The 27,489-nt window shown below is 41.4% G+C and overlaps 3 protein-coding genes across 9 annotated transcripts in view; 2 read left to right on the top strand and 1 right to left on the bottom strand.

Annotated features, from left to right (window-relative positions):
• Positions 1–2,058: 2,058 nt before the first annotated feature.
• Positions 2,059–5,586, top strand: btf3 (basic transcription factor 3). 2 transcript variants are annotated; one of them, XM_028418624.1, is made up of 6 exons: positions 2,059–2,147; positions 3,149–3,217; positions 3,653–3,766; positions 3,852–4,053; positions 4,204–4,260; positions 5,060–5,586. In XM_028418624.1, exons 2-6 carry the CDS (start codon positions 3,149–3,151, stop codon positions 5,104–5,106), a joined length of 489 nt encoding a protein of 162 aa, XP_028274425.1. In that variant the 5' UTR covers positions 2,059–2,147; the 3' UTR covers positions 5,107–5,586. The 2 variants fall into 2 exon arrangements, with proteins under 2 accessions (XP_028274425.1, XP_028274424.1); XM_028418623.1 differs by having other exon boundaries at positions 2,071–2,210.
• A 217-nt stretch (positions 5,587–5,803) lies between these two features.
• On the bottom strand, positions 5,804–8,743 carry ankra2 (ankyrin repeat, family A (RFXANK-like), 2). Its single transcript, XM_028418622.1, has 9 exons — positions 8,651–8,743; positions 8,034–8,389; positions 7,791–7,949; positions 7,642–7,707; positions 7,445–7,542; positions 7,227–7,352; positions 7,086–7,152; positions 6,876–6,956; positions 5,804–6,682 (listed from the first exon to the last, which is right to left on the bottom strand). Exons 2-9 carry the CDS (start codon positions 8,332–8,334, stop codon positions 6,627–6,629), a joined length of 954 nt encoding a protein of 317 aa, XP_028274423.1. The 5' UTR covers positions 8,335–8,389; positions 8,651–8,743; the 3' UTR covers positions 5,804–6,626.
• A 2,616-nt stretch (positions 8,744–11,359) lies between these two features.
• The window catches only part of arhgef28a (Rho guanine nucleotide exchange factor (GEF) 28a), a 32,164-nt gene continuing 16,034 nt past the window's right edge, over positions 11,360–27,489 (top strand). Inside the window, exons 1-14 of one of the 6 annotated variants that reach the window (XM_028418616.1) lie at positions 11,360–11,682; positions 13,575–13,629; positions 17,499–17,637; positions 17,713–18,075; positions 21,165–21,354; positions 21,863–22,052; positions 22,282–22,342; positions 23,618–23,655; positions 23,828–23,903; positions 25,849–25,932; positions 26,382–26,488; positions 26,563–26,819; positions 26,894–27,074; positions 27,166–27,280. In XM_028418616.1, coding sequence (XP_028274417.1) covers positions 13,597–13,629; positions 17,499–17,637; positions 17,713–18,075; positions 21,165–21,354; positions 21,863–22,052; positions 22,282–22,342; positions 23,618–23,655; positions 23,828–23,903; positions 25,849–25,932; positions 26,382–26,488; positions 26,563–26,819; positions 26,894–27,074; positions 27,166–27,280 — 1,834 coding nt within the window. In that variant the 5' untranslated portion in view covers positions 11,360–11,682; positions 13,575–13,596. Of the gene's footprint in view, positions 11,683–12,466; positions 12,564–13,574; positions 13,630–17,498; positions 17,638–17,712; positions 18,076–21,164; positions 21,355–21,862; positions 22,053–22,281; positions 22,343–23,617; positions 23,656–23,827; positions 23,904–25,848; positions 25,933–26,381; positions 26,489–26,562; positions 26,820–26,893; positions 27,075–27,165; positions 27,281–27,489 lie in introns of those variants that run through there. The other 5 variants (XM_028418619.1, XM_028418621.1, XM_028418620.1 and 2 more) reach the window with 5 other exon arrangements.

Raw genomic sequence — 27,489 nt, forward strand, 5'->3', positions numbered from 1 at the left:
ATATATATATTAATTTATTGATACATATGTGTATATATATATATATATATATATATATATATAGTGTCATTATGTCGTTTTAACTAAATCCTCCTTATTCTTATTGATGTCAATGTGCCACTTTGTAAAAATCACTTATTGCATTTAAATCCAGATGCACAGACGATGTGGTGAATAATGACGCACTAACATTAGGAAATATATATATAAAAAAAGAAGTTCACTTTTATTACAGAAGCTCTTAAGTCTACACACCGTGAGTCCGTTTATTTATGAGCTATTACAAATTTGGCCAAAATTAGCTCAATAAAGTCAGAGGATCCAGAAACATGTTGGATGAATGCATTTCCTATCAGAAATGAAATGATTGGAGACTTTTTTTATTCTGCTTGACCTAACAGAAGAAACCACAGCAGCACTCGCATGTGTGGTAAACCACCTCTGAAGTGTTTCTAATTCAATTCCCCCTCTGCGACGCGAGGGTGTCTCCGTGCCACGGAGCACCAGGAAAACACTTAAGTGTTTTACTGTTTAAACGCGATGCCTGCGTGCTCTGACAAAACCCCAGTGTGTCACCAAAACGCTCCGTGCTGCATGAGAGGGGTCTGTACTGGGGTGGACTCATGTGGATCACATGCAGAAAAAATAGGTATCAGCAAAGACTCAGTGCGTGCGGAGGAGTTAAAGGAAGACAACAGAGCCTGCACATGTGTGTCTGTACACGCATGGAGCACCAGGCAAAGACTAATAAGGTAAAATACTTAAAAAAAGTTTCTTAATTTAAGAAAACCTCAAATGGTTAGATCATTTATATAGCAGCACGTGTCTCATAATTTGGTTATTGTGGCTTCTATTTCTCCAATTGCGCGTAAAATGATACGAAACAAACCTTGTTGTTTATTAAAAATCAAATATCTGACATGAAATGAAGGAAAACACCAGAAGTGTCAGAGTTTTCTCCTATTTTATTTCAGTATAGACCCCCAGTATAGTAATTTGCCCCTGGCCCAGTACTACAAAGCGGGTTCAGAAGATGGATGGATGGATGGGTAGGCCTAATTTTAAATACATAAAAGTCCCAAAGTATTCCAAAGTTTCCCAACGTGAGACAGGTCACGTGATTATTATGGGGGTGCACTTTATTGTTGTTATGTATCCATCAATAAGGATCAATGTCTTGCTGATTTTTTTTCTGTTAAACTTAAAGGAATAGATACTCCAGATATATAAAGGGTGCAACTTAACATTCTAAGTATTCTTTATTTTGTTGTAAAATACTGATGCTGTCCTATCATTCAGGCAGTGTCTTGAAGTTATTAGAGGAAAAACCTTAATTCTGAACTTCTGAGCTGGTGATTCGTCCAGTCAAAGAAAGGAGAATTGTGCATGCAGGCCTGTGTAATCCATATTTGAACATAAAAAGACCAGATCAGGATTTATCTTTATAACTGGTGTTCATCATGGATATATTTTCACATTTGGCATTTTCAGACAAAATAAGTCAACACAGCTAGTTCCTTGAAACATTTTTAAAAATGCACTACAGCATCTTATACAGCTGGGTAAATCCAGGGGTGTTTGGCTTTCCTGCTTTAACCAGTTTTTAGACACAAATTTAACTAAATCTTAGTTAAATCACACCTTAGACAAAGGGCGATGCTTTTCCCTGAGCACAGAACGACAATATATTCTACATGTCAAAAAGCCAAAATGCCAAGATTTTTTTAATGTCAGATTTGATCCTAATATTGATGCCACGATAACATCCCATCACCTGAGAACCACTCCTTCAAACTCACGTCCTGTCTTGGTTGTGCAACTTTTTTTAGTGTGTTCTACTCCTTTAATGTTGTAGGTAAACCTGAGGAAAGCAGGGATCATGATCACTCATTTTGTCTAGAATATCTCAAGTAAACAATCAGCTCACTCACCAGGCCAATTGTTGTCGCTGAATTGTTTTTTAAAAACACGTTTCAAACATCAATTCAACTGTCTTAACCTCTTCAAGGGGTCTAACCTTCAACCTACAAAGCTCAGCTCGGGGCAGAGAAGACCCAGGAGTGACTGCACTTCTTGGCGTACGTCACTTCCTCCCTCCTCTCTCGCTTCCATCTTGCTCCCCGCATGTGTCTGCTGTTAGTTTACAGGTCAGTGAGGAGCTTTAAATACCTTCTTCTCTGCACTGTTTCCCCCCGATCCGACTGCAAGAGGTAAACGAAAACCTTTTCTGACTAGATGGCTGAAATCTGCCGGAGTTTGATCCTAACGATACTGACGTTTTTGCGTGGCAAGTGAGAGAGTGACGGGCCGTCCACTCCACTGTCTCCCAGTTAGCTTAGAAGCTAGCTAAAGTTAGCCTGCAAGTTGTTGCACAAAAGCTAAACCACACCTTGTTTCTGCACAGTGATACTCAGCTAAAAGCGACCTGGTGTTAAATGCGTTGATTTTGCCTTTTTGATTAATATTATCCCATTTATTTATCAGTGTGTGGGTGTTTATAAAAAAAACAGACAGCAGATACGGAAAATCATTAGCTTTCTGTAGCTAATTAACTTATTAACATGGATGATTGTTACACTGACAGCTCATGTCTTTTTGTTTTTTATTGCCTGAACCCTTTTGAATGTGATCCTAACGCCCAGTACCACACCCACACTGCAGCACTCTGCATGTGTGTGTGTACCTGTGTGGGATTTTCTCTCATTTCTGACGATTAGAAAGTGCTCATGTGAATTTCTAATGACTTCTGATATAGTCTAGGTGTGCATATTTGTGGCTGATAACGTTGTGGAACATCCGCAGGTGTTGAAACAACTGTCTTGTAGCAATAAACGCCTTAGAGCTCACTCAGTCCTAAATATATTGATATCATTTTGTTGAAGTCCAAGGTTCAAATAGGGTGTTGTAATGGTTCCGAATGTAGTATTACTCTAAAGAGTTAATTTCATTTATTTAGCACAAAGGGTGCAAAGTCTTATTCTCGATGCACCTCAGTCTGATGCATGGTGTGCTTTGTGTCCTATTGTCTGTGCCTATTGTCTGTTTTTTTGTTCTGTTTTGCCTTCTTGAACCCTTTTTGTTTGATTTGGGTCAGTCTGTATAAAAACAACACCAACATAATCATATGTAATCCTCTCTCTTTCTGCAGATGAAAGAAGCAACTATGAATCAAGAAAAACTTGCAAAACTACAAGCGCAAGTGCGCATCGGTGGAAAGGTAATCAGTCACTCAAATGGGGTTTTGGGGACATGCAGTTTTTTAGATAAAAGATATGAATCTATCAAGTAACAATGGCAGTAAGAGCCATAAATACATATCTTAGGAGTGCACATGCTGTGCGGTGTAGCGTCGTATGCTCTTAAAAACTGTAGTTTCTATGACAACCAAGAGTTTTATCTAGAGGTTTGTCGCATAGCAGCAGTGATTTTAAGCTGCACTGTGTGTGTGTGTGTGTGTGTGTGTGTGTGTGTGTGTGTGTGTGTGTGTGTGTGTGTGTATATATATATATCACAGACATCAAATAACAGACATCAAATACCTACTCTCTCATTCTTGTTAACTCCCACGTTCAACCTACAGGTTATTTTTGCTATTGAAGATGATGCATTATTCTAAAGCACTAGAAACATGTTTTCATGGATGTCCCTACAGGGTAGCGCTCGCAGAAAGAAGAAGGTCGTACACAGAACGGCAACCGCCGATGACAAGAAGCTCCAGTTCTCCTTAAAGAAACTTGGTGTCAACAACATCTCTGGTATTGAAGAGGTAGGCATGGAGCTTCATCTTAGATTAGTGCCATTTAATATGAAATTGTGCCAGTTAACAGTGTATGTTTTTTGTTCTTTTTAAGGTCAACATGTTTACAAATCAAGGAACAGTCATTCACTTCAACAACCCCAAAGTTCAGGCCTCCCTCGCAGCCAACACCTTCACCATCACTGGCCATGCGGAGACCAAGCAGCTGACTGAGATGCTCCCCGGCATCCTCAACCAGTTGGGAGCTGACAGCCTGACAAGCCTCAGGAGACTCGCTGAGGCCCTGCCCAAACAGGGTCAGTAACCCCAAGTTATAATGTAGCATACATCACACACTGTGGATTCCCAGGTGTTCAGCCACACCAGGGAAAAGAAACAGACTCAGGATGTCTCCTCCACAGCCTGTCTTGCCCTTAGGATGTAACCCCCCTGTTCTCTTCTTACAGCTGCAGATGGAAAAGCGCCAATTGCAGCAGTAGAAGAAGAAGATGATGATGTTCCAGGTGAGGGCTGAAATATTTTCATGTAAAGCAGTCTGCTCCATCATGTTTCCTCTTATTTGGAAGTGTTGTAGTACACTTGTCCATTACCACAACAGGGCTTCTTCCTCCAGTTAAATAACCGTGGCAGGTTTGCTTTTCTTTTGGCTTGTGAAAGGGGTCACACAAAGGGGATTCATGTGTGTTTAAATCTCGTGTTCATTGTTTATAAGATTGTAAGATTCCGTTTGCTTTTCTTTGGGAAGAAAATGGGCCAAACACATGAGGTTGCCATTACAATAATCTCAGCTTTTCCCAGGACTTCTCTCCCTCCAGCTCGAGCCCTCGCTAATATAACAAACGATTACATATGTATTCAGCGATTGCAATGTTGAAGCCTGATGGCACTGAGGTTAACAGCCCATTGCCATCACATTGTTATTGGATTTAAGTTTCCCTTTTATTTTCCGTAGGAACATATTTTTCCAGACCTTTTGAATTGTTTCCATTTCAACACTCGACCCTTTGAGCCATGACTTAGATGGGCAGTTTTCTCACATTTCATGGAACCATTGAAGCCAACTTTTTGATGCTCTTTGCTACAATTTTCACAGCTGCTTTCAGTAGTTGTGAGGGCCTCATATGTTGTGCACATTGCAGTCTCTATAGGAGAGATGAGCAAAGCATTGCAAGAGTATCATGTTTCAGATAAACACACTTTTCCTGAACTGGTCCTCCGGCACCTCTGAGAGTCATTCATGCAGATGGACATGCCTTTCTTCCCTACACGGTCAATTCACCGCTCAATCTTTTGTTGTTTCAGATCTGGTGGAGAATTTTGATGAAGCATCCAAGGATGAGGCCAACTAGAAGAAAATGGCATTCTCCCCGAAGCGTCAAAAACTTGACAGGACCATGTGGTGCACAAGGTGTTCTGATGTCTTTTTTAAGGGTGGATTGTTAACAGTTCAAATACCTGAGAAGATGAATTGTGTGTCAACTTTTTTTCTGTGAGTCTTCTGTTAAATGTGCAACACCTGAACAAAGTACTGGCATACTCTTAAGTGAAATATTTTTCAGTACTTTTTTTTAGAATAGTACTCTTTAAAACTGGGGTAGCAGTATTCAAGTGTAAGGTATTTTAGTACTAATTCCGCCTCTTCTTTGCCACCGGACTTTCCAAATGCTTGTTGTGCTCAGTGGTCTGTATGTCGAGTTAAGAGTGAGAGAGTGTGTGTGAAATGTGGTGTTAAAGACTCCTGTCATTTCCTCCATGTTACTGAACCTTAATTCTGTGGCCTCCCTATAAAACCATCATATCTGGAATAAACCTTTGCTACTGTCAATGAATTTGTTTTCCCCCTTGGAATTATATTTCACAGCTGAAACACTGAAATCTGAATATTGACTACTAGCTTCTAAAACAGGCTAAACAAAGAATATACAGGCATGGTTGAATGAACAGTGTGGTAATTAAGTTATAAGGGGTATAATACGGGCCCTTTAAGTGAGACAAAATAACATAACCCACAAAACCTATGGGGAAAGATGTTTGTCTGATATTTTAATTAAACAGCTTCATTTCAGTGACAGTGGTTTAACATTTGCAGTCGGATAAATATCTGTACATAAAGACGACTGATACAGCACTCAATATGATGTATCTTTATACAATGGCAAACAGCACCACAGAATCCTCATGGGATATTAACTTGCAGTATGAGGTCTTTTGAAATTCATAACACATCCAATTTTATCACTACACAGAGAAAAAAAAACAGACTTCATAACAGTCTAAATTTAAATAAATAAATCCATCACAATCAACACAAAGATCTTAAGTAAACAAACGGCAAACCGCCTTGGCATTATCATAAAATCACAGTCTCTGCCTCAGAAATGCGCTCACTATGAAGACCAGACATGAGTCAATTCAACATTAAAATTCTTCACCTCTTAAAAACAGGTAATTATTGTGGTTAATAGGTTAGTTTAAAAAAATGCTGGGTGAACATTGTTGAAAGACCGATGAATGGCAAGAATCAAGCCTACACTGCACCACACATTTGGCAGCATGCTACATGTGGAGTGTGGTGTAGACTTGGTTGTAGTGAGAAGCATCACATCTCTTTCCTTTGAAAAGCAGTCGGTGTATCATGATTGTGACAACTCCACAGTCAATGTAAAGTGCAGACTATGACAGTTTCAAGGGGTTAAAATTGACACAGCACACACCTTTGTGTGCATCAAATCCACAAAATGATATAAATAATGTAATGCAGCGCAATCTCTTAAGGAAACAAGGTCCTCCTGTAGGTCGACAGCCTGGGCATGCTACTGTGATTGTCTATTGCCCAACAGGTTCCAGTGTTCCCCTCAAGTGCAACAGTTCACTCTCTGATTCCCATCAGTAACTTCAGTAGGTGTGCCTCCATCACCTGTTGAACTAAACAGGGAAACATTTTGGATTAATTTTGATTTATAGCTTTCTACAAGTACGGTATTGAAAATGTACAACTAAATAACATCTAAAATTATGACATTTCTGTGATGGATCAAAGGTAGAAGAGCAATCATGGGACAGTTGAAAACTTTTCTTAGATTGTGTGTGCCTATCTTTTAGACTTCTTTTTACGCACCATTTCGATGGCCCATAGCTACAGCCATGTCCATAGCATTGAAGCCAGAATCGGACTCTATGGTAGGATCAGCACCACTCTCTGGAAGACAAGAATCATAATAAAATCCAGTTATTTGTTATGGTAATGTTAGATATAACATGTAACATTTACTAAACCCAGCACATTATTATTATTATAACATGTCTGACAACAAGTATTTTTTCTCACCTAATAAGAGTTCAACACAGCGTACATGGTTGCCATGGACAGCATACAGTAAGGGGGCTCCTCCATTCTGAAACATACAACATTTACCAATGTTAAACCTCAGGCACAAACTGAATGAAGGATCTCCTTTAGAATTCTTACCCAGTCATACTCATTGACATCCACTCCACAGTCTATTAGCATCTTCACAATATCTGTGTATCCTTTACTGCAAGCCAAGGACAAAGCACTTTCCCTTCCTTTGGCTAGGAGGTTGGGGTCAGCACCCTGTGCCAAAACAATCAAAGTTAGACGAGGGCTCACTCTAATATAATACAACCATGAAATCTTAGTTAAACGTAAAATACACAGATACATACATTTTGTAACAGAAACTCAACAACAGCAATTTGTCCATGTGCAGCAGCCCACATCAGGGGGGTAAAACCTTCCTCATCCTGGAGGTTGATCACAGCTTCTATCAAAGACAAAGAAAAAAATACCAACTATAAATATCACAACATATAACTATCAAAAAAAAAAATCACTCCTTCGACGACCTGGGTGAGCTGTTTACCTTGTTCAATCCTGCTGGCCAAAAACACCATTTCTCCTTGAGCTGCTAGTTGATGTATGGACAAAGCTGAAAGGAATAAAATGCAGGTATGATTAAAATGCCGATATAAACTGTTGTTATACATAAATAAATAAATCTGTGGTACTTACAATGCACCAAAAGAGGTGTGGAGGAAACCTCATTGCCACGGTGTTTGTTGGTGAGTGTGGTGGACTGTTTGATGGGGGAGAAATGTTTGGTGGTGGACGGTGTGTACACATGACGTACTTGTATACCAGGTGAAGGTGAAGTCTGGATGTTACACTCAGCTGAAAGAAGGAAAATAAATGATATATAAGCACTAGCTAAACGGGGCACTTTAGGGAAATCAACACTCAGTTCGTCCTTTTTACCTTTGAATAAAACAGAAGCCACCTCCAGGTCAGAGTTCACTTGGTCTTGGATGTTCTTGCTGTCCTCCTCGTTGAGCGACTTGACAAATCTTGAGCAAACATTCATATCAAAGCGGTTTGGCAGGATGAACTTAATGCCCATGGCCACATTTTGACTATTTGGGTCATCTGGGTTTGCAACCACCGACTGCTCAGTCTTTATGGCACCCAAATCAGGCATAACACAGATCCCCTCCATGTCCTCTGAGACGAGAGGACATTCCGCGGTCCCGTCTGAGGCAGACACGGTAACGTTGTCCATCTTCTGATCACTCACTGAACTGTCACACCGAGATTAAACTGAAGTCCCCGCACGCCTGAAAATGTGAAGAATATATGTTAAAATCACAAACTTACACCAAATGCCATTTAGCCCCAAAGTTATCGCTATGTACACTTTACTGTTCAATAAACGTTAATTACCCACAATGTGTTTCTGTTAGCAAGTTAGCATGCTAACTATTGTTATCGTAACCTTCCATTAGTCGCACTGTGTGGGAATAAGACTTTACAAAATGGAAACGTATTGAGCGCAAACGTGACAAATAATATTTCTATAAAAAATAAACATTTCTTACTTGATAAAACATTGTTTTTCTGTAATAATCTCACACAGCCATTTCTCTTCGTCGGTGTTTTGATAGATCTGCGCATGCGCACTTTGAACCGTTAGTAAAACGAGGTGTATCTGCTGTTAACGTCCCCCTTTTTTGGTTCCGGCCCACAGAAAATGTGATTTGCACACTTGCAGACATGAACCTCAGACAAACTCTGACACTTTTGTCAGTGCAATTAATGTCTTTGAATTGACAATAGTCCGTGTAAGCAGGGTTCCTGATTCTTGGCCTGTTAATGAACATATGAACCAAATAATACTCTCCACAAGTGACTTACCAAAGAAAATTCAACACAACAGAAAGATTATAAGCACGTTAATAGTTTTTGAAGGGTTTATCACATAACGACTGATAATATTCTTTCTATTCCCTTCACTGCATGGTCAACTTACACCACATTAATCTGATTTAGGGGTTATAGTAAGACTATTTCTTCAGAATCTGTCAAATCCTTGAACCATAAACATAAAATAATAGCCTTTCATTTTCATCGTGTCTATGTCTATTGATGTTTTGTAAACCTCATTAGAATTTATCTATCTATATCTATCTGATTTTCCATCTTCCAGTTTTATGTGTGTGTGTGTGTGTGTGTTTTGTGTGTCAGCAAGTGTGAGATTTGACTTTCTTTGTTTGTTTAGTAGAGATTTCTTAATGGTGTGATTAGGATTAGGATAAACAACGTTCAAGCCCCTGGAGTATTTATCCCATTCACTGGTCCTAAATCAAATGCTTAATTTATTATTATTATTATTTTATAATGTTGGCTCATTTCATCTCTGTGCCAACTTTTTCTGTGTGTTGTCTGTATCTTGACCTCTCTTCCTTCACTCTGCAGTATGCAGTGTGACTCACCCATTACTTTTTTCACAACTTTTAAGAAACACACTGATATTTTTCTGAGAGAAAGAATTTAAATCGTGCCTTGACCGCAGGTTATGTTGCAAAACTCAAATCCCTCCATCTAAATTAAAGGTCTGATTTGGAATAGTGTGCTCAAGAGATCATGAGGGGCTTTAGAGGGTGAATTTGTTCAAGTGAAAAAAATACCACATAATGTTTGATAAGCTGTTTTTGTTGGACGGAATATGAAATTCCTTTTTAGACATAAAACAGTTTGACATTGGCTGTGCTGAGCTCTGCAAAAACCCTTTTGGTTCTTTAGTGTTTTTTGTTTTCCATCATACACAGAAAGATGTTTGCCCTGAGGCCTTTTTGTGTCATTGTTACCACTGCTTACCAATGTTTGTTTTTCTGAGTCTCTAATGAGGAGGTCAAGGCTTCCAGGTCAGTTGCATTGAGGAGCTGCAGATCACATGCAACTCCCACCATGAGTGCATAATCATACGCTGCCATCTACAGGACACATGGATCACATGCACTGACTAGAAAATCCACTAGACGTCTTTATAGCTTTCCTATTTTTGCAATATTTTAAATCCAATCAGTCTATGCATGTTATTTGGAAAACCTCCACAAAAGGGCAGTGCAGTGGTTTGTTGAATGTCTATGTACCTCAACACTTTATCCAACAGATGGCGCCACAGTATCACCGTTATTGACATGACAGCCTTGTCAGTGTTGCTTTGTTCTCTTCCCAAACGACCTACAATCCTTTCATCTCCCTAATTAAGCAAGACCGCAGTTTCTAAAGGACACAGTAAAATTAACTGAGATTGCTGACTGTGTTAAAAGTAAGACAGTATTGTTCTATCCCGTCAGCAACGGCCTCATTTCATTTAATCTGTTGCTCATTATCAGTCAGTGGGATAACTCTGGGTGGGAAAGGAATGGTGGGAAAGTCTTCCTCGGGTCTCTCATTAATGCAATATGTCCATGTGAACGTCTGGCCATAAAATCCCACTGATAAGTGAACAAGTGAAGAATATAAGGAAGCAAAGAATCCCATGCAAATTGACCACTGATATGAAATTGTCACCCTTCATGCAAATGTTCTTTCAGTGAGACTTAAAACCTTGTGTCCCAAATAGCAAAATGACTGTGAATGTGACTAGCTCCACTGAATGTCTCTAGCACAAGTACAGTCACGATTATAATGGGGCTAAAGTAGTTTTGATCAAAACATTTGGCCAGCAAATGCCAGTGTTTAATATTATCTGTCAAACTGAGGTCCTCTTCTTCTTGCTGAAATTCACTTTTCTGTAGAGATGCATATTTTCATTATGCATTTGACAAAATAAAATATGTGAGTTAACTCACTACTGCAGCAGAGTGCTTGCCAAAGGTCTTAAAGGGGCCCATACAAATTAAAGTTCAGCTCGTTGGTCTGGTGTTAACCCAACATCAAATGATAATGATAATACATCTAATGAAAGAATAATACTTCAGAATTGCATGTGATCTATAAAAGCTTATATAGGCCTATTTCATTTGTTGATGAAATATAAACAGAGTTATGTGCGTGTCATTTTTAATTAGTCAGAAAGAATTTGTGGCATAAAATATGCGTATGTATAAGTGTGCTGTTTACTTTATGTGCAAGCAGAGCAAACACAGTGACATCACAACTTTTCTCTGATTGGAGGAAATTGAAACCTGTCATCCCTTACATCAAATGCATCCTTTTAAATTACGGGATATAAAACATTAAAAGTCAATTCAAGCTCACTACACAACTTATGTATAATATAATATAAACATCCGCCTGCCTCTCTTGAGAGGCTTCACTCTTGCTGCCCAGTGTGTGTGTGTGTGTGTGTGTGTGTGTGTGTGTGTGTGAGGGGGGCTGGACCAGAAAAGCAGGCTGCAGAGGAGAGAAACAATTTTGGCGACACCTGCAAACAAACTCCTCACCGACTGAGTCCTTTCCGAAGCGAAAAGAGACGCATGAAGCTGGAATATGGAATAATAAAGGCATGGGAAGTATCTTTATCTATAAACGGCAAAGAAAGCAAGAGACGAAAAACACTTTTTAAAATATAAATTCATGCGAGTGATCGGGCGGAGGAGCACCGAGAGACAGACGACAGCAGGTAATGGCAAGCGGATTCACCGTGTGCAGGGAAAGTTCTGCTTAAAGCTGCTCTGTGTGTTAAAGTTATGGAGAAATGAAGCTTTGCTGCGCGTTCCATGTGATTCAGTGATAGTGTTTACATGGATTTTGACGTGTCATTCTGTCTGTCGGGTTCATTGATTTGTCAAAACGCTGGTGCGTTCACAGGTAAAAGGTAAAAACGAGTGGCTGTTCAGGCTGTGTGTGATCTTACAGATATCTTTATGGATGTGTTTTCTGATCTGAGGTTTCACTTCTAGCTGAAAGTAGTAGATGTCGTTTATTGTTCTTGAATGAGACGTTTGAGTGCTGGGAAATTGGAAAGCCTGTTTTCTTTGTTTGGTTGTACTTCCAATGCAAAGAAATATAAACATGTTATTCCAATGTAGGTTTTTGTTATTGTTTTTTTTGTCTGTAAAGTGACACAATGGCTTCACTGTTTATTGCAATACGATCTGTTTCCTCATCACCACATTGGAAATGTGTATGAAAGAGTGCAGAGTATAAAACTTCATCTTTTCATTCAGCCTATGATTGCAGCTTGTCATGTGAGAGGAATTAATTTGTTCAATCATGCATCACCGGACAAAAAAAAAAAGTAAAGACAAATATTTGCGTAGCATTTACAGATGTCAACAAATGTTCCAAATGCTTTTTGACAGCATTGGTTCTCTTGTTATGTGTAATCTCTTTTCTCACGCTCTGTTCTGGATTGTGTGGCCTGGAGCCAGGTCAGGTTTCGACTTCACATTGAACATGTCAGCAGCTGAAGTCAGGCTGAGGACAATGACAGACACACATTCTTTGATAGATTTGAAAAACTCCAGTACAAACCTTGGATTTAGGGTTCATCTCTTACAGGTGCTGTGCCTCTTTTTTCCCCTTCTTTTTGGTTGCCTGTCGTGGACGATTCCAAAATTGTTTTGAGGTTGATGGATCTTGAATGTGTGGATTTAGATCCGTAAACGGGGTACAACCATCTGACTTAGGGCAATGTTTACTCTACAATATGATACTTAAACCTTCTCTAGTTTCACCTCACAATAGTGTAAAACCATTGATATGAGTGGGATTAACAAAAGAAATAGACGCTCCCAGGCCTGTGGTGTTACTCACTGCTATTGATAAAGTGTTCTTTGGGTACAACGCGATAGTGATATTATTGTTAGATAAAACCCTCAGGACGGCAGTCAGTGTGTGACTGTGACTGGACCTTGATGCTGTTCTGTTGTTGATCTGCTGTGTTATTTTACAAGTTTATTTATATTAAATATAAATCAATTACAACATGGGATAAACTATATAGTGGGGCCTGTGGGAATTGGCCAGGCTCATTTGGCCACTAGAGGAACTGCTTTTGTCAGCCTGTTTTTCTCACTAAGCTTAGCAGTCAGTCAACCCTCAGGTTTATTGAAGATTGTTAGCTGCTTGCAGATGTAAATTTGATAATGGATGGTTGTTGTGTGATGTGCACCAAAATATTATTAAGAGAGAATAGTTGCAGACCTGTTTGGAATGAAGTTAAAGTTGGTTTTTAAATGTACAGAAAACATGCAACAACCTGCTGAGCCACAGGCTCAGACTGAAACGGTTCGCTGGAGTGGCTCCAGCTGATGCAGATGAGTGTCTAGACAAAGTGCAGAGCTGACACTGCTGTGCAGCTTTGAAGTCATGCACTATTCACAGCTAAGCGTGAAGTCAGAGAGGATCAGGTGTGTGTGCTGATGATACAATTACCATTTTCTCCAGTGCTGCTGCATCCTATCTTAGAGGTGGCAGCTTCTATAGCTTTATCTACACATAGTGATCTGACGCTTTCCTTCTTCTTCCAGCATTTTGTGGTGCTAATAACCCGACCTGTTTTCTCTGCAGGTATCTGGTGGATGCAGACAAAATGGAGGTGAACAGAAGAGTGGTGCCTTTATATGTAAGTGTCGTTGGTGGTCTGGTAATAGAGCGGTCTGTTTCGGTATTGTTTTTTTTTCCTTTCACCAGAAGTAGAGCACTCTTGTCTTTCCCCTCCAGCCATCCCTTTTCCTGACTCTCCCTCTGTGCACTGGTTGACTGCTAGGCCTTGTGTCGCAGGTGAAACCCAAACCAGCAGGGTTTCAGTCCCCTGGGAGAAGCCAGGCCTTTACACAACCTGCTCACCAAATGACAGGGCTGTCTGAAAGCATGGCTTCCCAGCATGGGAACTAATGTAGCGATTTGGGTCTATTTAAGGGTTTTACATGGCTCATTTTATGAACTAAATAAATACACATTTTTCACTTGGACATGTGTTAGGTTGCACAGGTGTGTTTAGATTATTGTTTGACATAGTAGAACTTTGTTTCTCTTTACTACTGACCCCCACCCCCACCCCCACCCTCCAACCCGACCCTTTCATATCTGCTATGTCTCCCTCTTTTTTTCTTGTTGTCTCCTTCTTGCTCCTTTTCTCTTGTGTTAGTGTGGAAGCCTGGGTGGGCCAGTCACTGAAGCGTTGCCAGATTTCTGGTAAGCAGAGTGTCTGCTTGTTTTGCTGTGTCACCAGTTTCAGAGAGAGGTGGTGGTGGTGGTGGTGGGGGCCTTCCACTCCTTCATATAGAGGCTGATGGAGGGCCGTTTTGAAAAAGCCAGACATGTGAGTCATTATGGGCTCTCCCACTTACACATACACCTCTCCATTAAGAGGAAGTGGCGTCTCCACCCTCTAAGGTCACACAGCTCAACAGGAGCAACTCTCACTGCTGAATGAGATCCAGATTTCAATGCTGGGCTTTGTGTGGACAAGCCGTGGCACACTGCTGTGATATAAAGGCTGCTATTGTAACACACCCAGTTAAGTTTTATGGTGCACCTCCACACATGCGACATAGTGTCAGGACCCACAGCAGATACTGTTAGGAAAGATCAATGGATAAATGGCTGCATTGAATTGCAGGCAGAACGTGTTGGAGTTCCTGTGTTTAAGGAGGTTTTATTGAGCCACACCTCATGTCAAAGTGATTTTTGTCAGTCCAGGTGTGCCTGACTGTGTGCCCACACATGTTTCGTAGATTTAGGCTCTACCTGTGCTCGGTGGTTGAACCTGATATATTAGACCTTGCCAGTGGATTGCCAAAAATTTGGTTTATTCCTGTTTCTCAGAGAATGAACTTACATTGAAACAAAAAAAGATACAGGAAGTGACTGAGTGAAGAATACATCACCTTATTCATGAAGCGTCTTTGCCCTAAGTTTCTTTATAGCAGCTATTATCTCAGTGCAGTACAGCTAGATCCTCGCAAATGGAGATGGATTAGGTGTATCCTTGTCGCCCTGTTTGTTCAATCACCAGTGCAGTTTGATAGTGTTTGCTATCACAGTTCTCCCTGAGTTATGGCTTAAGTGCTGTTGTGTTTGCTTTGCTTTTCACAAGTGAAACCAACAGAAACTATCACTGTGTTTATTGAGCCTGATAACACCGGTCAGTCATAAAGGAAAAAGAAAAAAAAAATACACTACACGTTCTCAGACGAGGAAAACCTAAAACATCAATTATTAGTTATGATAAACACACTTCTTGGTGTGATTATGTAACAGTGAGTGTGAAGAGTGAAAAAGGGGATCACACCAGTCTTACTGACATGGAGAATAGTTATTAGTGTCCCATCAGCACAGCTGATTAAATCAGAGGTATGTGTCAGCTGAGTATGAGAAAAGGCCTACAGCAGCTCAGATGTGCGTAGCTTTAAATGTCACTCAGCTATTGTTGACGTTGTAACACTCCCTTTGACAAATGCTTCACTTAAAAGCATGTACATTTTCTACCTTCCCTTTTTTCAATTTTTTTTGATCAAAGTAAAGAAGGATTATAGCTAACTTTGATGTGGGGCGCTGCTTTTTTTTTTTAATGAGACAGATCGTGTCCATAACTGAAATACTACGCTGTGAAAAGCTGACGTCAGGCTGTATTCTTACTGAAGAGAAGTGACTGTTATTGGAGCTGTTTTTGTTGTTGCAGCGGCAATGATCTTTCTCCCCTTGACGTCACCTACATACGTATTGCACTCAGGAGATCATGGCAAAGAGCTCTAGAGCTGATGACTACTGGTTTCCTGGAGACCAGGCAGCAGATCTGAGGATGTTTTCCCTACTGAACAGACAACAACACGAGGAGATTAGAAAATCATGTCAATAGTGTGTCTGGATTTAGCACCTTATTAAAAACAAATATTAGAGCCAGTTGATGTCCTATTAGAGCCTCATTGATTTGATCTATCACATATAATAAACCCTATCTTGTTTATATTTCATAATTACTTTATGAGAGTCCTGAAAACTGCCCATATGGGAGGCGTGAGGTGAAACCACAAGGTGTTGAATATTTTATTGTTACTGGATCAGGTTTGTGATCCATGATCATGATAACACTGGAGAGAGGGCCATAGATCACATCAGTCGTGACATCTTATCAGTACCCGGCCTTCCTCTGTCCTCTTCCCTGAGGCTCAATATGGACAGTTCAGATCAAGCAAATTCTGCTTGATCTGATTGTTGTCTGTAAAGCAATATCGTCTGAGGCTTCTGAGGACATAAATTAGAAACCAGGGCCTCCTCTGAGGAGCGACAATTATATCAAAACATATAAGAAAGAAACATTTCAAATGAATAGCTGCAGGACAGCTTAAAGAAAATGTCAGTGCTTAGTTCGTAAATATAAATAAGCACCCATTTTGCCCTTTAACAATAAAAGGCAGGAAGCCTGCTCAAACCACAGAGCCCTGGCCTTATCTTTTTGTTCTGTGGAAAAACAATCAGAGATAAGAGAAGTGTGCATTAAGTAGTACTGCAGCAAACCACTCAGTTGAGAAACTGCAGCTTGGGTCAGATATCATTATCAGTCCAAACCAATTGACTGCTCACACAGGAGGTCAGGTACATCTCTACGTCTGAGCTGCTGCTCGTTGGGGTCAAGTAGCAACTGTTGACATCTCTGAGAGTTAAAAAATGGTTGAAATTGTAGCACTATTATCAGCACCACTAGGGTGTCTGGGCTTCCTCTCTGAGGTTCAGTTAAGTCCACTTTGAGAGGATGGCCCCTGGGTTCTTCTTCCAGACATGGCCAGCAGGGTTGGATGCTACACAGCTGACCTTGTGTGGACATTGTAGAGGAACTATATCTGCTCGCTAACTGGGAATGGTTTAGGATTCCCTAGGAGGAGGCTACTAGACATTAAAGTGTCTGTTTTGACTATTAAAATACCCAACCCTAATCAACTAACTAGGTTAAAGAATGAATGGAAAAAACTTCCATTTGAGTTTTTTTTTCGGATAGTGACGGAACTGAGAAGGCCTAAAAGCATTACATTCTGTAGTTTAAAGTTGAGCTTGTGTGTCGCTAAAAATACATTAAAACGTGAAAATAGGAGTAAATAAAGGATGCTATCATAAATGAAGTGATAAAACCCAAAGCTGAGCACAAGAAAATAGAAGATAAGGATATTGCGTGTAAGTGTGAGAATGTGATCCCAGATTTCTAGGAAGGTTCAATCTCTGGATGAAAATAATACAGAGGAGGTGAACTTAACCTTGTAATTTGCAGTGTTTGACATATTAAAGGCGGTATCAGTGATAAAGGAGGACAGCAGTCTTTCTTCCTGTAAACAGTGGGGTCTAACTCATGGTCACGCTGGGAAAAAATATGTTTCTTCCTTCTTTTTCCTCTTTTACTTTCTGTTCAAAACAGAGGTCACTGAACTGCAGTTTGACATTAAATGACACATTGTACCTCCTCAAATAAGTGGAAGACTCCTTTTTTCCATCTCACAGGGGCAGGTGGAGTGCCATGTGAGGTTACAAACCAGAGCTCCTGAAAATACAGAGTTTTATGTTGCTGTCAAAGGCTCCAGACTGACACATGTGACTGCAGCAAAACAAGACGAAGAAGGGCTTTGCTTCACAGTTCCAGGTTGGTCTAACAGCAGGCTCTGTCATGATCACACTGGACCAGGAGATCTTTTAAGATTTTATTTTTCTCCCACAGGTCATGACCTCGCAGAAGTTGTCTCTGTCACACCCTACGTTTACACAGAGGACAGAGTCGAGCCATGTGAAGGAGAAGCCTCTCTGGAGTACCTCAGAGACGTTGCCCAGGAAGCAGCAGAGTACATGAGTGCAAACAAGGACCAGCTTGGCCCCCAGAGCTACCTGGATGTCCTGAAGTGGCTTTCTATGCAGGCAGCTGATGAAGAGCTCTGTGTTGGACAATTAGGCAGCAGCGAGGAGAAGGTGCAAAGCTATGACCATGGAGCTGGTTTGAGGCCACTGGATGAGAACATCACACAGGCTCTGGCTAACATGGATTACCCTCCGCAGTGGAAAGACCCTCCCAGTCAGCCAAGAGAAGGTAAACTGTAAACTGATTAACAAATGTCTGTCACACAGATTAGGGGGGGCAGTTCCTGAATGAGTTAACTCATGTATGACAGAAGAAGAGTCAGGGCCTCAAATACAGGAAGCCACAATTGGACTGTCCCAGTTTATTTTCCTGGATCGCAGGGGTCAAATGTCAGGGATTCCCCCTTTCTCAGCAAAGATGAGGAAATCTTTTCACAAACGCTGCAAGTTCCCAAGGACTTATTATTAGAAAGTTTTGCATTTTGCACTTCATGAGAGCATTCTCATAAAGACAACTTCTTCAACAGAAAGTTGTCATACTGACATCTGCAGATTATCCTAGAACAGGAAGGTCATTTCTAGAAAGATGATGCTGATACAGAAAAGGGTTCCCATAGCATTTAAATACCACAAAACCAATACTAGTCCTTCAGGTAAACATCATTGCAGGGGTGCTGTGATGTTCAACAGTTTCAAACCCAATATGATCTGACTGTGCAGTCCACCTCTCACATCACATGATGCTGCAGGACCAGCCAGCCAGCCACGCAGAGAGGCCGGTGTGCTCCAAAGACGGAGCAATTACTGCCATTATTCCTACTCGCTCAGATTAGAGTTGTCTTGCAGATCTATGTGTCTGCTAATTCAACTCCCACAGTCCTCCTCTGCACCACACACACACACAGCTGTGTCAGAGCTGTTTCTGGCACCCGGCCTCAGATTTAGTTATTTATGATGTTTGGTTATTTTACAGCAGTGAACTCTTAGTATTATTAAGAAAAATGAGGTTAAAACACTCAGCAGTGTGATACACAATATATGACTGAGATACTGATACAGTAGGTTCAGATACTTCATGGCCTCCCTACAGATCCAGACTGTTTATGTTCAGCTTGGGCAGAAAAGGGAAGTGCGAGTACAGACAGAGTGGAGCCAAGTGAAGCCAATGCACATGTCTTGCAGAAGGCCACATACAGTCTGAGTGTGTGTCCCCTTGTTGCACAGCACTGTATGTAGAGTATAGCCGTGCTTTGTTTAGAAAAAAGCAAATGTCCATGCAAAGCACATGCAAGGTGCATATGTAAAGCAGCTCTCTGCTCCCAAGCCCTTCAGTGCACCAATTTCAGAAACAACAATTTCAGAATCAGAATCAGAATCAGAATCGAGTTTATTGCCATGTAAGTGAAAAACACATTACTAGGATTATGCCTTAGTGTCTAGTGCAAGAGTGCACTAAAAGCACCAGGGCGACCATTCAAGGCGCCGTTTTTGGCTCTCGAAAATAAATTTGCAGATTGTGGTACATACAAACAATACAATCACATAATGACATTGACCCTTGATTACAGTACACGTGGTAACGTGATGGGATTTTTTCTTAGACATAGAGGATGGGGGGAGAAAACAACAGATACGGAGGCAGACGAGAAGGAAGGGAGGGGTAGGGAGGGGAATGTATGTCCGTCAGTTCCATGAGAAGTGTGTGCGATAGTATGACTGAGACCGCCAAGATGTTTACAGGCAGTTCACCAGTTGTCCTTGACGGGATAGGAGCACAGCTGCTGGGCTATACTTCAGGGCCGGGAGAGGGAGGGAGGGGAGAGGGACAGACAGAAAATCAACCAAAATCATAACAACAATTTTCGATCTGTAATTAATTTGCCCAGATCAGTGATCAATAGGTCAGTCTGGCCTCAGTGCTCATTCGTCCCTTGCAGGTGCATGGAGAACCTTCGACATCTCTTTCAGCTTGACAGATATTCCTTCCATTGAGATCCTCAACTGGTCGGACTGTCTTCCGATGTTGTCCACCTGCTTCCAGCCCTCTCCGGAGCGGGCTGAGATGTTGCAAATCAGCCCATCCATCCGGTCCATCTTCTGATGTAATTCTGAGTTCCGCGGTCCCATGATCCCAGGGTTTTGTTTTGTGTCCACGCTTAGTGGTAGTGCCAATTTGCCAGCAGCGGCTTTTCCAACTTTTCGGTACAGCAGGACAGGACAGCTTGCAATTCAGAAGTATGCCTACTACCAATGTCCAATAGATGAATAGATCCTCCACATCTTCTAGGGTCAGTGGCTGGAGACATACCAGACGCCAGGTTTCCCAGGAATCACGGACATATCCACCAGCAAGCAGGTTCTCCCAGTGATGTCTTCCTTTGTGAGAAAATATTGTCCAATGCACTGAGCGACCAAATTATTAGCTCCATGTCAAAAAATTATCCCAAGGATAGCAAAGCAGGGTGTTCAGGGAATAAAAAGTCACAAAAATCACAGGACAGGACAAGAGAGAGGAGAGCAGAGCAGAGCAGAGCGGGAGCAGTCAGAAACACGTCTGCACTCCTTGAAGGACAGATAAGACATTCTTGTTTGTTGAACTTTGCATGAAGAGCATGCTCCCCTTTGGTTTGTCCAAAGTGGGTCACAATTAATGGCACCATTGTGGAGGTGGTGGGCCGGCTGGGTTCATTTTAGGGCTTCAGCTGGAAACTGGAGGGAAAAGCAATGAAATCCTAAATGCTGTTTCTGGATTTTGGTATGAGGGCTGTCAGACTCACTACATAACTGAGAGGGCAAATAAAACACATGATGACAGTATTATTGCAGCATCTCTTAAAAAATGTTATTGTATTGCAGTATTATAACCAGGGAATGCTGTCAAGTTAAGTGTGGCGGTGTTAACAGCACAACTAAGACTATTTTGTAACAGTGGGAATAAACTGAATGAAAGGTGTACTAAGCGGTTGCTGCCCTGTGCAGTGCAGGTTAAAACATGGATGGTTGATGTACCCTTATACGTATTGTTTATGCTCTGGCGAATGCAGCATGGGAGGCAGCAGGTGTTTCACCAGTAAAAGATCCAGTTTTTCAAGCTGGTGATATTGTTGATATACTGCGAACATTGCACAACTTTGTCATTCATTCCTTCATCTACGTGGTGTGTTGCATTCTGTACATACGCAGCAGATGACTTGTATTTCTGACGGTAGTGTTGTGATCTGTTTGAAGGAACTTAACCTGAGTAAAGTGTAGTATATATTGGGATTCTCCTTTAATAATAGATCAACCTAAAGAAATTCTTTGTCTCTTTTTCTCTAGTGGTTGATCATCACCCCAAAGAAACCCTCCTTCACCTTGCCGTGCGTCTGGGTTTGGCTCACCTCGCTCGCTTCTTGATTCACCAACCGAGAGGGCAGAGGGCGTTGACCTTACCCAACCTGGAGGGAGACACACCCCTCCAGCTGGCTCAGAGGGACGCACAGCATGCCATGTTCAGGGTGCTGGCAGCGTAAGGCTATTATCACTGTTTGCTGTTGTTAAATACCACCAGAAGCTATTGAACTTCAATAGAATATTCTAAATGTCGTTGTGCGACCTTACATAACCACATTCTTGCAGGGAAATCTGTTGTTTCGCTTTGTTAAAATAACATATTCACAGTTATTACTCAACCAGGAAAAGAAAACATTAAACTTGAAACCACACACTGAATCCTACTCAAGCAGCACTGCTATTGTTTATAGACAGCAGAGTGGCTGCAGGTGTGACAAGAGGTCACTTAAACATATGAGGAGGAGCTGCATAATAGTCAGTGAGCACTCAAATGACTTAAATCTGCAATAATACCTCAACATTTCCACCTGCAGCGATAAAGTCACAGTTAGATCCTGAGAACTTGTTAGACCAGACAAAGCAAACCTGATAACTAATGAAAACAAGATTAGACTGACTCCTAACTAGGCTCCTTGATGTTCTAATTAAATTGGCCTTTTGTGCTTTTTCTTGCTCGCCTGCAGTCCTCCTGGCCCTGCTGTCGGCCCCGTTCCCGGTGTGTGGTGTGTGTGGTCGGACAGCTCCTGCATGTTGAGGTTTTGTCCTGGGACGGACTCCCTAACCCTCACTGTACGGCAGCCCCCCAGTAGCACCCCTCAGAACAGCATCATGGTCCTTCGAGGAAAACAAGGAGACCACGGTGTCCTCAAGCTGGTGAGATCCCACCACAGCAAGCAACGTTATGTTTACAGGAGTGGTATTCCCATGTGTCTTGCGCGTAATGATGTAATGAGTCGAGATATAGAGATTTACATAGGTTTGATTCTGGCTTGTGTAAACAGCAGATCCTTAATTGCCATCAGACATTTTGATAAGACTCAAGTAAGTAAATAATAACTAGCACTGCAGGTAACACATGAAAATGTCTTTGTTTCTGTTCCAGATCAATGTGCTCAGAGCTGATACTGAGGTGGACGAACAGGAAGCCCTTCAAAGTGATGAAGGTAAGATAACCATGTTTGCCATAGCCATTTATAACCTTTAGACTTGAGATTTCCTTAAAAAAATCCCAGCAGCAAACCTGGCGAAGTTTCAGGTAACATTTCAGGTCTGAACTCAGATAGCGTAGCCTGGTCCTGGTGTGCACGTGCATCTGTGTTTGTACTCCACTCGGCACATGGTACCTGTTATATAGATGTTCCAACTCTGTAATAGGAGCTGGGGAAAAACAAAAACAGACGCACATGTATGGACACACACACGAACACAGTGATATTAAAAAGTGATGGATAGATTAGTGCTGACACAATATTAATTAACTTGCAATCAAATGTATCTCCACTCCACTCAACTTTATTTATGAAGCACTTTCAAAACAACCTTGTGGCCAAGATAAAGTGCTGTACACATAAATAAGGAGAATTAAAACATATAAACATAAATTTAAACCACATTTTTATTTGTTTGTGAAGCAGCTTCCCACACGTTCTCACACAGTAATAATCAAAGGATTATGATGAGTTTCAGCAGAAGGACAGCCGTCGTGCAGGTCTGTCTGTGCATGCACAAGCAGCTCCTGTATGTTGCACGTGTGTGGCGGTATTTAAGTTTGGTGCTGCAGTGGAAAATGAACAGCCAAAGATTCACTTGAACAAACAGTGGTACAGTCAGACATCCATCACTTCCAACCTAAAGAGACTGTGAAAAAACTTCCAGCAGGCTCCATAAAAGGCACGCTCTCCTGTTCATGTGTGTTTGCTCTTCATACAGAGAAAACTTAAGGAGCGGGTTGTTTTTTTTCTTTTTCTTTTCTGGGGTGACATGCTCGGGCTGGCATGCAACCACACAGAGAAAGCAGATCTTTAATGCTGATACTAATTGTTCTGTCTGTCTCTCTTGTCTCACACACACACATTCTGGGTCTGTCACTTAACCTGGTGGCCAGTCTTTTGTGGTAACCATAGAGATGGCAGGCAGCAGTATCGACTCATAAAGGGAAGCAGGAAGTGTACCTCGGTATTGACCTGTCCCGACTTCAGCAGATGTCTATTAATCCTCTCGAAATAACAGCTTCACAGTAGGGAGTGTGTGCTCTGTGTCTCTGAGACCTGCTGGTTTGGATGAACACAACGTCTTATTGGTTGGATTTCCGTTCCTGGATAGAGGAGTCACATTCAAAGAAGCTGATGTTGTGCCGTCCACACGACTCATCCTTTGGAGAAGTAGGAGGAGGCACTTGGTGTGGCATGGATCAACTTTTGTATTTTTCTTTTGTACAGGCATCAGCAAGGAGGAAGAGAATGTGCTGTTGGACAGTGTAAGTACACACAGATGTATGTTATTCTGTATTACAGAGTGTGTTGTGTACTGTAAATGTTCCGCTTTCTGCATGCAACCCCATGAGTGTTTGTGTTGTTTTCAAGTAAACAATGCTTCATTTTCCTAAGAGGCATATCTGTTTTGTGTGTTTTTTTCTGGTTTGTTTAAAGGTTTTTGAAGAACAGCTTGTTCTGTCTTTGGATGATGATGACGATGAAGAAGAAGAGTACCCATCCTCATCCTCTGGTAACTTCTCTTCTCTTCTCTTCTCTTCTCTTCTCTTCTCTTCTCTCTCTTCTCTTCTCTTCTCTTCTCTTCTCTTCTCTTCTCTTCTCTTCTCTTCTCTTCTCTTCTCTTCTCTTCTCTTCTCTTCTCTTCTCTTCTCTTCTCTTCTCTTCTCTTCTCTTCTCTCATGATCAATATATCTACCTCTCAAGGTTTTGCTTGCTCGACATTTTGGCTCTGCAAACACAATAGCAACTTATCCAGACCAAACTACTTTTTCCATTTTAATATTATGGCAATAACACTGTAGCATCTGGCTTAGATGATGAATGGGTAATCCATAGAAAAAACAGAACAACATATTTGTGGCTACACTGAACAGCAGGGTGTGGGAACAACACACAATAAGTTGGTTGAGAGGCCTGAAGGATGAATTGTTTCTGTTGTGGTGCTGGCACTAGATTCAAATCTCTGTTTTGAATCACATCATTGGAAATCAATACTATTACTGCTTCACTTCTGTTTGAAGTATAGGAGCAGTTTTCTTTCATTAAACTGATAAATTATCCCTTCAGGAATCTGCCTTTGCCACCACAATGACTCAGTCCAGGAATCTGCCCTGTCATTGGAACAAAGACAGGAATGGGGTCACTCAAACTTTGTCTAAGCGGGAGATGCCCCCCCTCTGGCTTGTCGCCCTGTTATCCCTCCCCCCGACTCTCCTGGGTCGAACAGCAGAGCTGTGTACTTGAGACAAGAGGTGGAATGTTAACAAGCTAAAATGTCCTCAGCTTACAAAAGCTGACATTTTGGACGAGACACATGCATTAACCTTGAATTCCCTTTAAACACATGAGGTTGTTTAAGCTTAGCAAGCGTAAACGAGTGCTGCCTAGTAAAAAGTTTGAGGAGTGTTTCTGGTGTTACCCCGGTTACTGTAAATGCTAATTTCCTGTGTGTTGCTGTGGAAGATTGGGATGGGAGCTTGTAAACGCTGTATCCATAAACTGAAGCGTGTATAAGATAGTGTGTCATTGCGAAGTAGTGTTGAGTGAAAACACATGGGCAGACCTCTTCTGTGTTGCTCTAGTTATCAGACTCACAGTTGAGCTGAATGCTTCTGTTGTGATGGCCGCACCTTGAGGCTGCTGTGGTGCAAAATTGTCATCCAGAGTTATTGTTTTTTTTCCAGATCTGCTGAAATGATCACAACTCTGGTTTCACTGTCACATAACTCAGCAGTGTCAGTTATTGTTGGAGCTAGTCGACCTGACAATTAGTCTACCGGCTGCTATTGGTATTGCCTCCATCTGCCACCATTTTTTCTAAGTTAGTTAACGTCTGTGTCTGTGGATGAAGTTTGATGTGAAGACACAAGTGCAGGCAGATAGAAATGTATAGAGAAAAAGAGATGGTTGGACATAAAAGGTCTGCCTTTGTATGTTTGGGCTCGATGTTAATGTCTTCACTGTGTGAGAGCAGCAAAGAGGAAATGCCTCTGTGATGCCCAGGATTTCCCTTACATTAGTGCAGCCGTGGCTGCTCCAGACATCAAAGTCTGGGTGGAGAGCCCCTTCATCAAGGGAGGCAATTTTCCACATTGTTATAGTGCAAATACCATCCACCACTCCTATAATACACAGCAGTGGTTACACAGCACACATTTACTTTACTCAGGCACTGTATGTTTTGGGGAGGAATATTATATTCAGTGTATTAAACAACTAACTAGCAACACATCAAGCTTGTTTTTTTATTTAAAGTTAAATGCTAACATTAGCATAATCTCAAAAGGTCACATCTTGCTTTAATCTGCTAATATAAGCTGGCTGTAAACACGGTTAAAGCAGATTGAAAAACTAATAGATGGATCATCATATAGAAAAATAAGACCCTGAGCCAACATGGCACACAAACAGGAGTGTGACTTAAAAATCAATCAGTCAATAATCCACTTTTTCCCCAGAAAACAAAACAGACAGCCTGCAGACAATGATGAAAAGTGGAGGTTTCTATGAAAACAGCCCCTCTAAAGGTCACACAGGAGTAGGTATGCAGTGTCTCATCGCATTTTCCTTTCTTCACTCTAAGCCTTGACATTAAAGCAATGGAAGATGAATGCATTACGGAAAAAAAAAAAAAAAATTCCAACTGACGCAGGAGTGAATAAATATGACTGAACGGTCCAATATTATGACATATTTGGCAAGCCACTGTAAAGTTTGGGTAATATGTTTTTTTTGTTATGAAAGCTGTTGTCTAGATTAGTAAATGATTTTGTACTGCTATCTTTATTCAACTAGACACTTCAGTATGTAGCTGATGAATTATGGTAATCGAAAGTGTCTCGCTGTGTTGGCTGATGATAAGACATTCTGCACTGTAAAAATAAAAGTGTCGCGCAGGGAAATGAAGAGGGAGACGAGGAGAAGCAATCCGTTTGAATTATTATAAACCATAGTGAAGCTATCCTGAGATGGTGCTGTGTGTTTATCACAGTGAATGAGCCTCCCGTGCAGTACAGTGAAGTCCAGAACCAGTTCACCCAGCATGCTCCAGACCCTCTGCCCTTCAGTGATGATCAGACCCTCACACAGTGGACGCAGGTAGGAGTCATCTTGTCTCTTTAAACCTACTCTTTTTGGTTTCCTGCATTTAGATTATTTATTTTTCACCTCAGGTGGATGACATTAAGTACACACTCAGTGGAGTGACGAGGGACAGCACTGGGACAGATGGTGGTTTATGTGGTTCAGAGGATCTTCTTTTAGCTACCGACACCCCTCCACCCTTTTCAGAGGACTTATACCCTCCCTCTGCGCCAGGCTCTCCTGTTCTCTCACCTGTTGACCAGGCCCTGGACAGGCTGAACCGTCCTGCCTCCTCTGAGCAGAACAGTCAAAGAGACAGTCCGCCAATGGACACCTGTGACCTCAGGTACTAAATATGATTATATTCTTCTGTATTTCACATGCCTCTGTGTATAACTAATGCATCATCTACTCCTCCAGTCCTAGTTTAGTGGCTTTGGAAGTGGACAGTGAAGAAGAGAGCACTGAGCGAAAGTCTCCACTTTCCCCGCTTTCATCAGATGTGGAGAAAAATGAAGACAAAACAGAAACCATTCGTCCCTCTCCTGATCTTACTTGCACTCGCAGCCAGTCTGCCTCAGCGTGTGAAGCCTCAACAAAAGTAAAACAGCTGTTACACACAACTTCCTCAAATATTTACATTTATTTGCAGTTTTTTGAAGTCTTATGTTATTTTTTTTCTCCCTCTGTAGGGCATGGGTGGTGACCAGGGGATTCGATTGCGCTCCTATTCCTACTCTTCTCCAAAAATCAGTAGTTTACGTCCTGCTCGTTTTGCTCGAGACAATCCTGCAGATATCAGCCCTGGTCAGTAAAGCTCTGCAGCCACACACACAGTTCAGCCTAACATATAACTAACAATATTTCCTACTAACTTCACCAGTTTTGTCCAACACCAGTGGGGTAGCCTCACATGATGAGGAAAACAATAGTTTGACATACAGGGAAATATGCTCTCCTTTTTTTGCTATTGGTTAGCATAGCATAAAGAAAGAAAGTTTGGAGGATAGTGTTTG

Source organism: Parambassis ranga, chromosome 12 (assembly GCF_900634625.1).
Source record: "Parambassis ranga chromosome 12, fParRan2.1, whole genome shotgun sequence".
NCBI classification, from domain to species: domain Eukaryota; kingdom Metazoa; phylum Chordata; class Actinopteri; family Ambassidae; genus Parambassis; species Parambassis ranga.

What these genes read in the sequence shown, in the direction of transcription:
- ankra2 (XM_028418622.1), bottom strand. Translation starts at nt 8,334, where the DNA reads ATGGACAACGTTACCGTGTCTGCCTCAGACGGGACCGCGGAATGTCCT. An exon ending in CACACCTCTTTTGGTGCATT is followed by an intron (nt 7,708 to 7,790) that starts GTAAGTACCACA and finishes TATTCCTTTCAG; the next exon opens with CTTTGTCCATACATCAACTA. An exon ending in ATGTCAATGAGTATGACTGG is followed by an intron (nt 7,153 to 7,226) that starts GTAAGAATTCTA and finishes TGTATGTTTCAG; the next exon opens with AATGGAGGAGCCCCCTTACT.
- btf3 (XM_028418624.1), top strand. Translation starts at nt 3,149, where the DNA reads ATGAAAGAAGCAACTATGAATCAAGAAAAACTTGCAAAACTACAAGCG. An exon ending in AAGTGCGCATCGGTGGAAAG is followed by an intron (nt 3,218 to 3,652) that starts GTAATCAGTCAC and finishes ATGTCCCTACAG; the next exon opens with GGTAGCGCTCGCAGAAAGAA. An exon ending in AGAAGATGATGATGTTCCAG is followed by an intron (nt 4,261 to 5,059) that starts GTGAGGGCTGAA and finishes TTGTTGTTTCAG; the next exon opens with ATCTGGTGGAGAATTTTGAT.